Source organism: Anguilla rostrata, chromosome 16 (genome assembly GCF_018555375.3).
Source record: "Anguilla rostrata isolate EN2019 chromosome 16, ASM1855537v3, whole genome shotgun sequence".
Classification (NCBI taxonomy): domain Eukaryota; kingdom Metazoa; phylum Chordata; class Actinopteri; order Anguilliformes; family Anguillidae; genus Anguilla; species Anguilla rostrata.
In genome coordinates, this window is record NC_057948.1 from 7985293 (window position 1) to 8000882 (window position 15590).

The 15590-nt window shown below is 47.6% G+C and overlaps 1 protein-coding gene across 5 annotated transcripts in view; it reads right to left on the reverse strand.

Moving 5' to 3' along the window:
* si:ch211-220f16.2 (golgin subfamily B member 1) overlaps positions 1–15590 on the reverse strand; it is a 41323-nt gene that overhangs the window by 18608 nt on the left and 7125 nt on the right. For 3 of the 5 annotated variants that reach the window (XM_064313563.1, XM_064313559.1, XM_064313560.1), the window contains exons 6-21: positions 14797–14967; positions 13453–13638; positions 13215–13337; positions 12660–12773; positions 10097–10403; positions 9565–9680; positions 8624–8741; positions 8440–8531; positions 7492–7642; positions 4082–4188; positions 3555–3678; positions 2072–2208; positions 1762–1809; positions 1102–1211; positions 467–635; positions 269–373 (exon numbers count right to left, since the gene is read on the reverse strand). In XM_064313563.1, the coding sequence (XP_064169633.1) occupies positions 269–373; positions 467–635; positions 1102–1211; positions 1762–1809; positions 2072–2208; positions 3555–3678; positions 4082–4188; positions 7492–7642; positions 8440–8531; positions 8624–8741; positions 9565–9680; positions 10097–10403; positions 12660–12773; positions 13215–13337; positions 13453–13638; positions 14797–14967 (2178 nt within the window). The remainder of the gene's footprint in view (positions 1–268; positions 374–466; positions 636–1101; positions 1212–1761; positions 1810–2071; positions 2209–3554; positions 3679–4081; positions 4189–7491; positions 7643–8439; positions 8532–8623; positions 8742–9564; positions 9681–10096; positions 10404–12659; positions 12774–13214; positions 13338–13452; positions 13639–14796; positions 14968–15590) is intronic. The other 2 variants (XM_064313561.1, XM_064313562.1) reach the window with 2 other exon arrangements.

The window sequence follows — 15590 nt, forward strand, 5'->3', positions numbered from 1 at the left end:
ACGCAGTTCATTAAAGGGAGCCAAAGATGACATAAAAGCACTGAAACTGCAGTCATGTATTAAACATAACACTGGGAACAATATCCAGCTGAATAGCGCCTTGAAAACACTTGGACTGTAATCTTTCAAATGATAAGTCAATAAATGAACAATCCATAACAATACAGTAGGCCAGGTGTTCAGAATATCACAAAACAAAAGCTCTCGTCAGGCTTGCGTCATGATATTTTTGTGTGTACTGGTGCATGCTTTTAAAATGTAAATTCACCTTTTCCTTTAGTGTGCTCAACTTCTGTGTCAGCTCTGCGACTGACGTCTTCAACTCAGAACACTGCTTCTCAAAGGTGCTGCATTTCTTAGTAACTTCAGTCAACTGGAAAGATGACAAAAACCACATTCAGTACAACACGCGCCATTTTAACAGAATTGAGAACGGAAAAACGAAATTAGCGAAAAGGTTTCTTACGCTGTGCTCTGTTTGAAGCAGCCTCTCCGAGACCTCCCGGTGCTGGACCTCCTTCTCCTTCAAAGAGTCCCGGAGGCTGTCGATGAGCTCCAGTTTCTCGGAGGTTTGGGCTAACGTGTGCTCCTTCTCAATCAGCGACGATTCCAGGCACTCCTGCGTTTCGCTCAGTCTAACGGTCGCCAAAAGGGGAAAGGGGTTTCAAGGCCTACGTCACGTTGCCGCCTTACCTTCGCCAACCTGGGAAGAGCCGCGTTCGCTTCACCCCAGGGCAAATTCAGGTTTTCGCTGGGTCCACATCGAAAAGTGCAACTCAAGCAGAACAAATACTGAAATGGATTTACCTCGAGGAGGAAGAACTTTATTATCCCACTGGTTAAATTCGGCCTTTTAAAATTTTGCACTCACAAGCGTACAAGCCTTTCTTTACCGAGCTGACGGTAATTTTGGTATACTCTGGAATTTAATGACATACCAATATGGGGGAAGCCATGGATGGAGAAAGGGGTTTTAAGTGAGGTATAATTAGAGTAGGAAGGTTTTTTAAATTAAAAAAAAAAAGTTTTACGAATGAGCCATTTTCTAGTGGTGTATTAACGGTCGGTAAAAGCAGGGGGCCGGCCGGAGCGTCCGCTCACCCTTTCAGCTGCTCGTTCAGGCTGGTGACCAGCATCTGGTGCTTCTCCGCGTCCCGGGTCTGCTGGCTCCGCAGGCCGGCCAGCTGGGCCTGGAGCCGCTCTGTCTCGTTCTGAGGAAGAGGACGAAGAGGGAGTGCGTTCAGACGCCGCCGCGAAGGCGCGACCGGAGCAAACTCACGCTCAACCCCCACCGCAGGCACTCTCAACTCCAACACACACTCCCTTCTCTCTGCTTCCCTTTACACTTTCTTTTTTAAACTTAGCGTGACAAACCACACAGCATAAAAGGAACCCACTTCCGCCTTCTCAGGTTGTCCAGTTTTGATTTATTCCTTTATTTAGTGCAAAAATCATATTAATTTCTGACAGTTGTTTGTGGAAAAACATTCGACTTGGCAATGAATTTTGAAACCGCGTAGCAGTGCACGCTCCTTTTATGTTGGCGAACACAAGAAACGTTGACTTATTACACACCCAAGTGAGGTGCGGGGAAATAAAAAATAAATAAGTATAAAATCACCCATATATTAAACGGTCAGCTGGAAGCGGTTACACCCTTGTGGATGTGGACAAGACACCGTGTGACAAACAACATGGCGAGAGCCAGCGGTCCACCTGGAGGGCGCTCGCTCTCCCGCACGCACACCGACACAAACACACCTGAGAAACCCAAAATGGCCGACCTTCTTCATCTACATCAAACGTCACCTGTGTTAGAAGGGCCTGTTACAAAATCCTTGTTTTCCAGGGAGAAAGTCAAGAATGTCACCATGAAGTTAATGTAATTTCCCGATTTGCAAAAAGGGATTTCAGTTTAATTAATATTGCAAAGAAAAAATGTACTGAATAAATGACATGCTAAGCACCTTGAAAGTATTAGTGCCAGGCAGAGATTTTTGCACCAGTCGCTGGCAGTGCGAAACAGCTTTATAAGAAAATGGCTGTTGGGTGATAAAGAAGGCCCGTGTACCTGAAGGGACTCTATTCGAGCCTGGAGCTGCAGCCGGTCCTCCAGGTCCTGGCAACGCTCCTCCAGGCCCAGGATCTGCTCCTGCAGCTGGTTCCTCTCCAGCTCCAGCTCCTCCACCACCGACCTGAGGCCTAGTCCTGGGGACGGGTTCACACAAGCCCCAGTGACTCAGAATTCAAATATCACGTTACCTCAGACGGCCTTTGCTGGGCAAACCACTGAACTAACGTTATATCGGTCTTTATTATCTCATATTCATTTTCCAGTACAGGGGTGCACAACAAGGATCGTTTCATTTAAGGATTTTGTGCCAACTTATGCTCTTAATTATTCACCATTCAATAAGCTCAGTCATATCTTGAACTGACATTTGTATAACACCACCTACAGCCGTATACTGAAAGTATATCCTTAACATTTTACTGTGCTCACGTGGAGGAGCGAACCAGCAAAGTGTATAGAGCTGTCATAAAACTTAAACTAAGGTAACTGGTTGGAACAAAAACCAGAAAACAGACTAGCCTCCTCTAGGACCAGAGTTGTGCACCCCTGCTCTAGTTAAAAAAACAATAGAAACATTCGGAAAGTGAAACTATATATTATATATATATATATATATATATATATATATATAAGCTGAATATAATCTTTACAATGTAAAATGTGAGGTGGGGGGGGGGGGAGTGATTTTAATGTAATGTGGATATTTTATAACCAGTCAACAAAAGTATAGCGAGATACTTCTGCATGCAAGGCTTAATTAAACACTACACATTGTGCCTACATGGAAGCATGCTAGGCCGAGGGTTCTGTGGACATCAAAACAGGCTATTCGCACGGGGTCCGGGGATACATCCGCCTCTGGACAACCATTACAGATCAGGAGGGAGGGTCCTAAAAAGTGTTTAATCATTGACTACCTACATAACCAGACTGCATACTGCATCCAGTGGTGCTCGGACACACAGGCCTAATGAGTGGGCTCAGGGGGGCATCCATTTAGCATCAGCTTGTTAGCGATCCTCAAAAGTGCCTTTAACCAGACGTTTTGATTTCCAGAACTTTCGAACCCTTAACCTGAAGACACGTCTAATTTGTCGAACACAAGGACAGATAAAAAAAACACAAAACAAACAAAACTTACCGCCAATGCAGCGTGTCGCTCGACCGGACTTACACGGCGGGACTGACACAGATCAATGCACTCAACACGGACTACGGTCTAAAAAAACCAAAACTAGGCAGTTCATCCAGCACGCACATGCTTAAAATAACTTCTACAGAAATGACAAAACAAAAAAAAACAAGAAATGGGTCAACCAAAGGTCAACTACACAATGGTTTGACGCAGGTTAGATTTAAAAAAAAAAAACCCACGAGTGTTATGTCAAACAGAATTAAATGACAAAAAAAAAAGATAATCAAAATACACATGGAACGAAGAATGTGCATGCTACAATAAACTGTCTAGTAGGTTTCACACCTGCATCAGGAGTACTGTACTCTGGCCACCAACCTCCCATGTTCTCCCCGTCCATCGAGGCGGTGCTCTCTAAAGTGCTTTTGGGATCCTGGAACGCCTGTTTCCTGTCAAAGTCAAAGTCCTCCTGGAACACAGAAGCAGGTTTTTTTTGGAAAGCAGTCATTATCAACCCTAAAAGACAAACGTGACAGAAACTGATCTAGATTTTAAACACACATTTAGTCCATCATAGTCTACAAAATGTCATTTTGATCCAGTTACAGCCAACTAGTCTTTAACATTAAAACTTTTTTTTGATGAACTGATTAATTGCAACCAAGAGCCTTTTATATCATGACTCTGTAAGTGCGATTAATTGTACCAAAATGTTTACTCGCGTATAAAAACATATCACACACTCACACACTTTAGCTAGCTTTTTTTGCTCAAAGTCTTGGGCAGATCGGCCCCAAAGACGCGGTAAGTCTGGAGTCAGGCCAGTTGGAGGTGCATAGGAGGCCAGTTGGAGGTGCATAGGAGGCGCGTACCTGCAGGCTGCGGGGGGCGGAGTCTCCCGGCTTCTTGCCCCTCTGCGGCCGGAGCCCCCGGGCCTGCGCCAGCTCCTCCTCCAGCTCCTGCTGCCGGCTGGCCAGCGCTGGATCGGAGCAGCCGGGAAAGAACCAGTCATCCTCAATCAGTTTTGTGCCACAGGAAGAGTTCCTGCAGGTCAGTGTCGGCCGCGGCGATGGCGGCGGCGGCGGCGGGCGGGCGAGCATGACGGCGCCACCCCCTCCCCTCCCCCGCCCCGCCGCGGCCGACACTGACGCAGAGGCGCGCGCGCTCGAGGGCCGGGAGAGAGGGAGAGAGACAGAGACAAGGCCCCTTCTGACGCAACGCCGTGTGTGTGTGTGACTGTGCATGTCTGTGTGTGTGGGTGGGGTGTGTGGTGTGCACGTTGTGTGTGTTTGTGGTGTGTGCGTGCGTGTGCGTGTATGCGCGTGTGTGCATGTGTGAGTGGGGTGCGGTGTGTATGTGTGTGTGTGTGTGTGTGTGTGTGTGTGGTTTGTGTGTGTGTGCGGGTGGGATGTGTGTGTGTATGTGGCGTACACGTTGTGTGTGTTTGTGTGTGCATGTGGGTGAGTGTGCAGGTATATGTGTGTGCATGAGCATGTGCGTGTATGCGTGTGTGTATGCGCGTATGTGTGTGTGCTTGTGTTTGCGGGTGGAGGGTGTGTGTGTGGTGTGCGTTGTGTGCGTGTGTGTGTGCGCGTACGTGCGTCTGGTGTATGCTGTGTGTATATGTGTGTTCGCGTGCAGGTGTGTGTGTGGTGTGCGTTGTGCATGTATGTGTGCGTGCATGCGGGACCTCTGCAAAGCAGCGTCTGGGTCATAGCCATGCATCGCTTTAAGAAACACAGAAAAAAGCTTGCGGCAAAGTGGCATTCCAAAACCTAATCAGACAAGGCACAGCTCAAGGAGAGACGCGCTGCTAGCAGCTTATCACTGAACACAGGGCAAGTCTGGCACCACTTCAGTTCTGTGCCTTGCTCATACGCAGGGATATCTCTCCCACAGTCTACAAATCAGAACACTGCAGACATGAATCAGGTTTATAATACACAAGTCTGCAGATACGTGACTGCGATCCGGGATTCGTCTCATCAGTAATTAAGTGAGTTTGCATAATCGCATTTTATTGAGACTTTATTCCAGGAAAAATCTGAAAAAAATACATTCCCATCTGTTTTGTGATGTCAAGGAGATTAATTAAGACCTAGTTGTGCGGTAAGCACGTGGCAGAGAGAAGAAAGGAATTGAAGAGGAACGTGATGAAAGAAAACGATCAATATAGGCCAGGTCCCGACCATCAGCATTGAAAATACACAAATAAATAAGCAATTAGTAGTGTGGATTTGGACGGTTATGACAAAAAAAAAAAATGCTCACCAAAATTTGGGTGGCAGGGAGGTGGAACATGCCTACATTGACCACGAAAGAAAGGATGAGGAGAGACACGAAGGAAGAGGAAACCAGGAAGTAAAGAGAGGCAGGCATGCAACACGGTCTCCCGCATAAACCCGACTACCTAGAAGCTGACTTCCAGCGTCTCTTTGACTCTACTGAGAGGGGTTTTCAGACAGCCTTTTTTCCCCCAAAATGAAGGACCCCCCCCTACCCTCCTTCCAGGCCACACAATGCACAGCCCAAACCCCGAAGTCTCGTGTTAGCAGAGGCTGTGCAGTTTGAGGACCCCCCCCCGGAGACAGAGACAGTCGAAGCGAGGCCGTTAGTCGCTGTTAGTACCTACGCCCCCCGGCAGAGGAAGACCGACGGAACAACACCGCGTCAGGGAGCCAAGCTCGCGAAACCCTTCCTTTCCACAGCGGCGGGCGGAAACGGAAACCCATTTTTTTTTTTACGGCAGTGTTTTGTGTTAAAATGCGGCTGGCGGGCGTTTTAAGGAGGAGGCCTCCAGGAAGCCAGGAAGAGACAGAAACGCGGGACGCTGCGGCGCCGACCGTTACTGCACTGCCGGCGGTTAGCCCGGTGGAGCAAGGGATGCTGGGAAAACGGCAGGCAGTGCAGCGAGGCCGACGCCGAGGGGGGGAAGGGGGGGGGGGTCCTGCATGCACAAAACTGATGGGAAACTGTTCTCCGCGGCTGCCCAATCGCAGCCAGGAGGAGAGGCGGAGTTGGGGGGGGGGGGCGGCCGGGGCTCGGAGGGAGGGGGGCTCGCCACCGGGCGTGGAGGAGGAGGAAATAAAAAAGAAACAAAATAAACGTCATGCTCAACGGGACAGCAACAATGCACAAAGAAAACCACAAATTCTCAAAAAATTAAGCAAATCATAGTAATGAAGGGAAATGGCCATTTCTGTCTCGGCTAAGGGTGGGAAAAACGTGTGTTTCTGTCTTCACCAGCACGGGTGAAAGTTTAAGACTTCTCTACACCAGTGGTAAACATCCCTGTTCCTGGAGATCTACCGTCCTCGTAGGTTTTCATTTCAACCCTAATGCGGCACACATGGCTCTACTAATTATCGGCAAAGATCTCCAGCAGCTAAATGAGGTGTGTGCTGCGTTAGGGCTGGAGCGAAAACCTGCAGGATGGCAGATCTCCAGGAACAGGGTTGGTTGGCACGGCTCTGTGAGACGGGAATGTGAGAAAAGTAAAGTGGATGGTCGTGACACAAAGATGAGATGAAGACACCAGACTTACAAAGATCCTTCTCCGTTTCACCATCAGACAACAGGGGTTAGAAAGAACTTAAGAAAGACTTAAGGTACCTTCAATATCATTCCCCTGTGACACGTCTCCAAAAGATTTGCTGAGTATTTACCAATCTCACTCAATGTCACGTGTGAATTTGAATATGCTACTTGGGTGAGATTTACTTCCCATTTACCTTGTGTTTGAGTACATCTTGAGGAAGACCCTTGGGTTCTGAGTTCATTTCCTGACAATCTGTAGCATAATATCCGTTTCCTACTCAAGAAACAGCTTTATATTGAAAACGGAGCAAGCAGAAACTCTACTTGCTCAGAGAGAAGTCCTAATTGTTAAGAGAAATGTTGAAACTTTTTTATAAATATACAAACAAAACATTTTTTGATGAAATGGCAAAAACGGAAAGCTATATATTTTTTCAAATATACTGGTTGATTCAGGTTTATGATAAATCTTTCTGGATGACCTACTGTAACTTTCATGAAAACCAATTTCTTTGTTCACCTTTGAAGTAGAGTTCCATTATTGGAAATTTCTGCCTAATGCTTTTAAAACCATTGCCTGGTCAGTCGGTGGCCCAATGGAATTTGCAGCTTAAAGCCAGAGCGGAAGGTTACCCCGGTGGCAGTATCAGATAAAAATACCCCGGGGCTGTTTGGTAACCTGCTGGTGAGGGTGCACCCCCGGACCCCTGAGGGGGCCCCGTGGCCGTGTCTGCAGGGCCCGTACCTTCTCTCTCCTCCTCGATGTGACTCATCCTCAGGGCTAGGACGGACTTCTCCTCCCGGGCCTGGTCCCGCGCGGAGTCCGCCTCCGCCACCATCTCCTGCCACTCCAGCACCTGGCTCTGCAGCTCGTCCGCGCTGCCCGACTCGCTCGTCTGTCAGGGGGGTCAAAGGTCAAAGGGCATCCGAGGGCACCCGCATGCTTTCAGCGGTATCGCTCTCACGGATTCCGGTAGACGCGTACGTTGTCTAAACATCGGTGGGAGCACTGCTAGGACGGGGGTTGGGGACTCCCGTTCCATGAAGGACCATACGTCCGTTTCGGGATTCCACCCCAACTCTTAAGTGTCAGCTTCTGTTGGCCAATCAATTGCCTCATCCAGTGACATGACTGAAAGTTGAACATGTTTTTTTTGTGTCCCTACACCCTGTATAAAAGCATGTGCGTGTTCCACTGTGGTCTAATCTATGCGAACCGAAATCAGGGCGCAGAGCTAATTAGCTGAGTGAGACAAGGTAACTGGTGGAAACGGAAGTTGGCACGAAATCCAGGAACAGATACGTCCCTCCAGGAACGGGACTCCTCGCGCTCGTGCCAGCAGTGCTCATCTGATATTTCGGCCCCCTGAACTGTACATTCCATCTCGTTTTGGCCTCCTGTACATGTACATCCTAACTGAAGAACAGTCCTATTTCCAAACAACAGTGCTTACATAATTAGTACACATATATACGGTCTTAATTCTAGAAATGGGATAGTGGATGCAATGGTGAGCTGAACCAATAGAAAGGAATCACTATCCACAGCCAAACCCGAGATGACTGGTTCCAAACGGTGACCTCATCTCGGCTATATTCGGCTCAATGTTGGGCTATTAGACGGTGCGCTACGTGCTAAGTGAGTAGGTGCCAGAGTGTTATAAGGTGCGTTACAGGGTTCATGGACCTTTACCTGAGAAGCAGCTCTCTTGGCAACTTGCTCAAGATCTGCCTGCATCTTCCTCTGTTGCTCTTCATAAACCACCAGCTTTGCCACGAGTTGCTCTAAAATGACACGGTTTCATGTCAAAGCTTCATCCGCATCAATGCAACATTCAAAATGCCATTTCAGGAAAGCGCAAACCCTTTCAGTTTACCGTTTTTGGTCTTGAGTTCGTCAAACTGTTCCAGTTTACACAGCATTTCCTCTCTTTCCTCTTCCAGCTCGGTAATGTGGCTCCTTAAGGCATTCACATCTGGACTTATTTTTCCAGACTTAAAAAAAACAAACAGAAAAACAGAAAATTACAATGCGAATGCAAGTAAACCCATCGATGGAGATCAGAAAAATCCAGCAATGACAGCACACCATTTCATTCCCCATGCTCAAAATGCAATGTCACCTCCTTCCCTTACAATCTCTGTCGCCCCCTGCTGGGACGCCCATTTAACATGTTTTAAAACAAGACCAGGTCAAAACCTAGTATATGGCTGGACCAGCTGACCGATGGCGTAACTTCATAACTCGGCCGACAAATGGTGTAACTTCATCACTCAGTCACAGATATTCACGTTTACAGGGCTGGCCCGGCTGTTGCAGTCCAGCCAAAAATAAGCCAAGTATGGAAACAGTGTCTAATCCAGGCGCCCTCAACCCTGGTCCTGGAGAGCTACGGGGCCTGCTGGTTCCGATCTTCACTGATGACTTAAAGCAGATTTGAAGGTTAAACCAAAAACCAGCAGACACTGTGGTTCTCCAGGGCCACAGTTGAGGACCCCAGCAGACCCTGCAGCTCTTCAGGACCCGGGTTTGAGGACCCTGGCAGGACCCTCACAATGCTCAACAGAACCAGGGCTGCAGTGTATTACCAGCATGTTAGAACATAAGTGACACTATCCATCCATCCATACCCGCTTATTCCTGGTCAGGGTCACGGGGGGCGGGCTGGAGCCTATCCCAGCATGCATTGGGCGAGAGGCAGGCATGCACCCTGGACAGGCCGCTAGTCGATCGCAAGGCATGTAAGTGACGCCGTTATGTTGAAATATGAAGAGAGCAGGCCGAGCCTGACTGAAGGTGCCTCCGAGTCTCTCCTACCTGTCCTTTCCTCAGCTCGTCCTCCAGCTGCTTGATGCGGGACTTGGACCAGGCTTTCATCTTCAGAAACTTGGCCTCTGATTTGCTGGCCTCCTCAGCTTTCAGCTTCGCTTGTGCTAGAGAGAAAGGGGGGGGGGGGGGGTGGTGCAGCAGGCAACAGTGAAACTCTACACCCATCGAGACTGAAAAAACGATACAAGCCAGAAAACCAAATCCGCGACACAGACGCAGCCTAATATATTAATTATGAAGGGAGGCGAGGATAACTTACAGGAGGAAACGTTGAACAAATATGCACATTCATTTTAGCGGAAAGGATAGCAGAGCATACACCAACATAAAATTAACGTAAAGCAAAAAAAGCAGCTCAAATACATTCTCGCAATGTACACTCCGAAAAAAACCAAACCAAAACAGTCGGACCAAAAATCGATCCATCGTCAACTGAGCAAAAAAATACAGAAGCACGCAGAGGCATGAGGGAACAGGGAAGACAGATGCCGGAGGAAAAGGGCGAGGCTGGTGCCGTTACCTTGGAGCTCCGCGATCTTCTGCTCCGTGGCCATGTCCGCGGGGCCGGGGGCAACCTTTAGGACCGCCTCCTTCTTCTCCTCCTCCTCCTCCTCCCGCGGGACGGGCCGGCTCCTCCTCAGCGCCTCCACCTCCTGCTCCTTCTCAGCCAGCTCGGCCCGGTGCCTCTCGGCGGCCTGGCGTAGCTCCGCCTCCTGCTTCTGCATCAGGTCCCGCAGTTGCGCGCGCATCACGTGCTTCTCCGCATCCAGCTTGGACTGCGCGTTTTCCTTCTCGCCCTGCAGCCGCCGCGCCTTCTCAAGCAGCTCCTGTCGGGAGAGGGGGGGGGGGGGTGGAGGGAGGGTCAGCGGCCCGTGGTCGATAGCACCGTAACCGTGACGACGCGTTCGCTTTCCTGCTTCTCCCTCACCCGGCTGTGGAGCTTAGCTCAGCAGGCTAGGCGCTAATAACCCGGCTAGCTTAAATACCTCAATATTTTCACATAATTGCACTATTTTAGTTATGCTGACTCAACTGGGTTTTCCGTATGTTTCGGTTTCTCATGTTTCTTAACTTTTAAAAGAAATATGTTTTTAAGGCTTGAAATTTGTTACCAGTAAAGACGCACAATTTCTGCACCAATTTCGCCTGGTTCAAAATCTCCACAGTTAAGACGACGTAGGGAAGACCAGGATGTGGGTCCGATTTAAAAGCGAAGTACCTGTGACCGCGTTGCCGAGCGCTTGAAGCCCTTTCATTCTGAGGTGTCTCGCTCACTTTAGAGGGCACTCAAACTGCTGAGACGGCATTTCTTTCTGTTTGGCGTGGGACAGGAGCCTGACGCTGACGCTTCACCACTGTGAAGCCGAACTGCAGGAGCTCTTTTGTTTTAAGGCGTCGTTCTCACCTAGTGAAGCATGGCTTGAGAGTTCGGTACAAATTCCCTACAGCTTCAGCAGTTATGTAGCGGTAAGCACTGGACGCTTTGTAAATTTAAAGAAGCCAAGCCCAGCGGTGACTGCGGTACTAAGGATGCTCTTTCATTTTAAGGCACCCCCCTAATTTTTATTGTAGGTAAAAAACTTGAAAGAGTCATGATCTCTTTTCCGCATATGACTTTTCATTTTTGACAACGAGTGGATACTCAAATATAGTGTTGTATGTAAAAGTTGTTCAAATTGCATGCTTTGTTGAATCTCTAAGTGAAAAGAAGTTAACAAAATCTGAGCATAAACTTAAACATGACATATTTCCATAAACTGTAACGCACAAATACTTTTTTTCATTCTAATTTTTGAACTGTGTTTGGGCCGCGGTGAATTCTAAAATTGCCTAACAGACTCTCTTACCTAGCCTAGCAGTGAAGCTTAGCTCTCTGACAAGGGGCAAATACATTTAGCCTAGTACTTGTACATTTCCGTGATATACAACAGTGCATTTCCTGTGGTTGTACATCACAGTTCTGCAGTACGGAGTATTTTATTGCATTATAATCCATGCAATAAAACAAGAGAAGCTAAAACAATGAGGACTTCAACCTTTTTTAGACCAACCACGCATTCCATACCCTGGTTTATAATATCACTATGAAAATATCATACAGGGGCAGGTATTCCCATATAAACATGTGTCAAGCAGAGCAAACCTCGACCGTGAGCCAGACACAGGCAGCTGGACCCTGGAGCTTTGTCTCCTGCCCATTTGTATCTATGCATTTCCACCGCTAGAATCCCATTGGTTGTGTGAAAGCAAAAAGGGTTTCCAATGGAAACTCCACATGTGTGTACAGCTGTATTCATTGCTCAACACTCAGTCACCTCTCCAACTCCAGTGATCTATTCAGGTTTATCTCCAACTCCGGTGATCTATTCAGGTTTATTCTGGGCTACGCAAGTAGATTTTAAAGGCCATTTGCTATCGCTTTGTCACATGCTGGATGACACAATTGCCGGTCACAAGGAGCATCGAGTTTCCAATTGCTGATAGAGAGAAAGCGAGTTCTTTCCACAAGCGAATGAATAAACTATACTGTCCACCCTTCCCCCTCACGGGTTTCCGGGCACAAATAATAAACAAAAACCACAAAGACAGAACAAGCTGAAACATCAGCCACCCGGCTCCTCAGCTTTCAGCCTAAATTGCTTTCCTTCTGCTCGGCTTGTTCTGTGACTCTATGCTCTGTCTGCGTGCAGATTTCCTGTCTCTTTACCGCAGAAAGAGACCGCACCTTTAAGCCCTGAACCAGGGCTTCAAGCTCAAATTTCTAAAATAGGAAACTGATACAATTTCCTTCTGATGAGCGCTGGCAGGCTAATGCATCATGACTGTTATGTATTGGATATTCACTTCCAGGTTCACTTGTGATTGGCGGCCATTTTAAAGGCTGCACATCTGATTGGTTAAAACGTAATGGTCATGTTAACTACTCAATAACCACAGTCTCAAAATGACTAATGCCAAATCGTTCTGTAGTGGGCAATGTATTCAAGCACGCAATAAGCCCATCTAGTCTGACCATTTTAGACACAATCTGCTGTTATATCTGCTGCTATATCTGCGGGTGTGAGACGGAGGTGAACCCTGACCTTTATCTGCTGGTCTCTCCCGTCCACCTCCCCCTGAAGGACATCGATGACCTGAGTCTTCCCCAGGAGGACCTCCTCCTTCTCGTGCAGCTTCTGTTTCAGAGCCTTCAGGAGCTGAACAAACCGACCCAACATCCACATCGTCCAGGAAGCACATGGGGGGGTGGGGGGGAACACAAACACATACGAGTTTACCCAACGCTAATGCATCAGTCACTAATGGGAAGGGAAGGGAGAGTAGTTCCAGCCCGACTGTAGTTTCATGAGCGTATCTAACTGGAGCTTTGCAATGCATCTGAAGGTTTGCTTAACAGTAGCGTGGGCAAATTGGAGAGCCACAGAAGAATGTTTCACTACAATTGTTTCAACAGGTGCTCATGGGCCATTCGGGTTACAAAAACAGTCTCAATGAAAAGGATCACAAGCAAGCGTAGATAAACTATGCGGCGATATGGCAGAAGGCAGTATTTTGAAGGCTACTGCCGGGGAAGAGCTTTACTTCCTGCTGTTCCCGCCCCAATGAACGTCTTTAAAGTGGAGAAAGAGTCAGTTTACCTGTTCGAGATCAGCGCTCGCGTCGGACTTTGCCGCCAACCGGAAGAGTTCCTGTTCGTGCTTCTGGTTTATTTCAGTCAACCGGTTGTCTTTTTCCAAAATTATGTCTTTGAATGTCTGAATCTGAAATGAATAAATTTTAAAAAACACAGAAAAAAGCACAAAATCAACTTTCCCCTGCAAGAAAAGCATTTTCAGACATGCCACTTTTCAGAGCGAGACACCAATGAGAACCTACGTTCTGCTTGTACATGTTCTCTTTCTCTTCAAACTGCTCCTTCTCTTTGACCAGCAGCTCCTTCAGGCTCTCGGCCTGCTCCTGGAGGAGGCTGTACTTCTCCTCGCCATCCCCCACTTTCTTGGTCAGATTCTGCACCAGCATCTGGAGCTCTTGCAGGGAGCTCTCCTCCTTGGTTGACTGGGTCTGCGGGCGTACCAAAAGACGAGGATGTAACGGGAGAGTCACAGAGAAGGGTACCTGCAAGCTTGCGAGAAGAAGTCAGACCGTTCCGGAAAAGCCTTTCACCGTTTATGTATCGAGAAGCATCTGTACCCAGCATGCATCTCTGCTTCGTCGGGGCCAAACAAAGTGGCGTCTCCTAGTCAAGTGCTTCCATGAGTTCTTTCATTTTCAATTTTTTTTTTTGTTGACACTTTCACATTAACCTAAAATCAGACTGAGTGGGGGGTTCACAAAAAAAGGGCCTAATTACAGATTTCACCAGAGAGAAGGATGCTGACACACAGATATGTACTTTAAAGGAAAGATATGGAATATTTAATAATATGATAAACTGAACTGTCTATTGACCTATAATGCGGCAGTTTAAAGAAAATGGAAGTTACAACATACCAGTCATCTACATATCTTCTTCACGCCCAGCAGGATGTCTACATAATCACTATATGACAACCACAAACATTCCAATTGTGAAGGGATCGATAAAATACAATAACACTGAATTAGGGTGCTGTTTTCATTCAAACTTCTTGCGAGTGCTTTGTGTGTTCAAACTGCACACACACACTGAAGGAACAGTTCACTTTCTGGAGGTAATGAGAGAGATCTTTGATACTGATAAAAGTTTCTGACCACCAGCTGGCTTTAAAATGGCTGGTATTTGGGCATTTGCAAGTTTGCGGTTGAAAAGCAAGCAAATGCACTTCAAGTAACTCCAAAGCAGATTTTACAGTGATGTTATGTTTCCAGAGGCTGAGTACAGGAACACAATTTTACAGCGTTTATTCACAATTGTGCTGGCACAGATGTTTCTGGCTGCAAAAACAATCGCATAATTATGCACACGTACAACAGCAGGAGGCATAACGTCACAGTACAATCTGCTTCAGAGTTCCTTGAAATGCATTTCCTTGCTTTAAACCGCAAACCTGTGAATTCCCCTACAGCAACCATTATAAAGCCAGCAGGTCGTCAGCAACTTATCAAATGTCAAAATTGTCCTTCAATGCACACAATAACTGTCAGGGCCAATCAAAAATACACACTGAAATTGAAATAATATTGCAGAAAGTGAACCGTCCCTATAAATTCGGGCCACCAGAACGCGAGTGTCCTCCTTGCCTTCTGCTCCTCAGCTGATTTGGGGAGGGCCTGGTCACCGGCACCTCCTCCTGCGGTCGACACCTGGAGGTCAACGATGTAGGCCTCCTTCTCGGCCAGCTTCCTGTCCCTCTCCACCAGCATGGCGTCCATCTCCTCCCCGCGCTGCCGCTGGGCGTCCAGCTCGCTGGTCTGAGGGAGACGACGTGCACGTTTTAATTACATTACATTACATTACAGGCATTTGGCAGACGCTCTTATCCAGAGCGACGTACAACAAAGTGTATAACCATAACCAGGAACAAGTATGACGAAACCCCTAGAGAGAAGTACCGGTCCAAGTACAGGGAACAACCGCATAGTTCAACTTGGACCCTGGTGGTTAAACTGATTAACACTAACAACGAGAACGGCAACAACGCAATCTATGGAAAAATATAAATAAAAATAAATACAAGTAGTCGTTAAGACTGGCGCATCAACTAAGTCACCTTAATCCTCCGACCGTTTCCAATGTAGGCGATGCCCTAGAGCTCTTAACTACTCGCCGTCTATGTTCATCCATGTCAAACCGTTTTCAATGCAGGCGATGCCCTAGAGCAAGGATCATCAACTCTGGCCCTCGAATCCAAATCCAGCCCTGGTTTTCTTTTCTCCTGGGTAATTAGTGCTACTGATTGGCCAGACTGTCTTCACACCTTACTCCCAGGCAAAGGGAGGGTGGAAAACCAGCAGTTCTCGGCCCTCGAGGACCGTGAGTTGCTGATCCCTGCCCTAGAGCTCTTAACTACTCACAGTCTATGTTCGTCCATGTC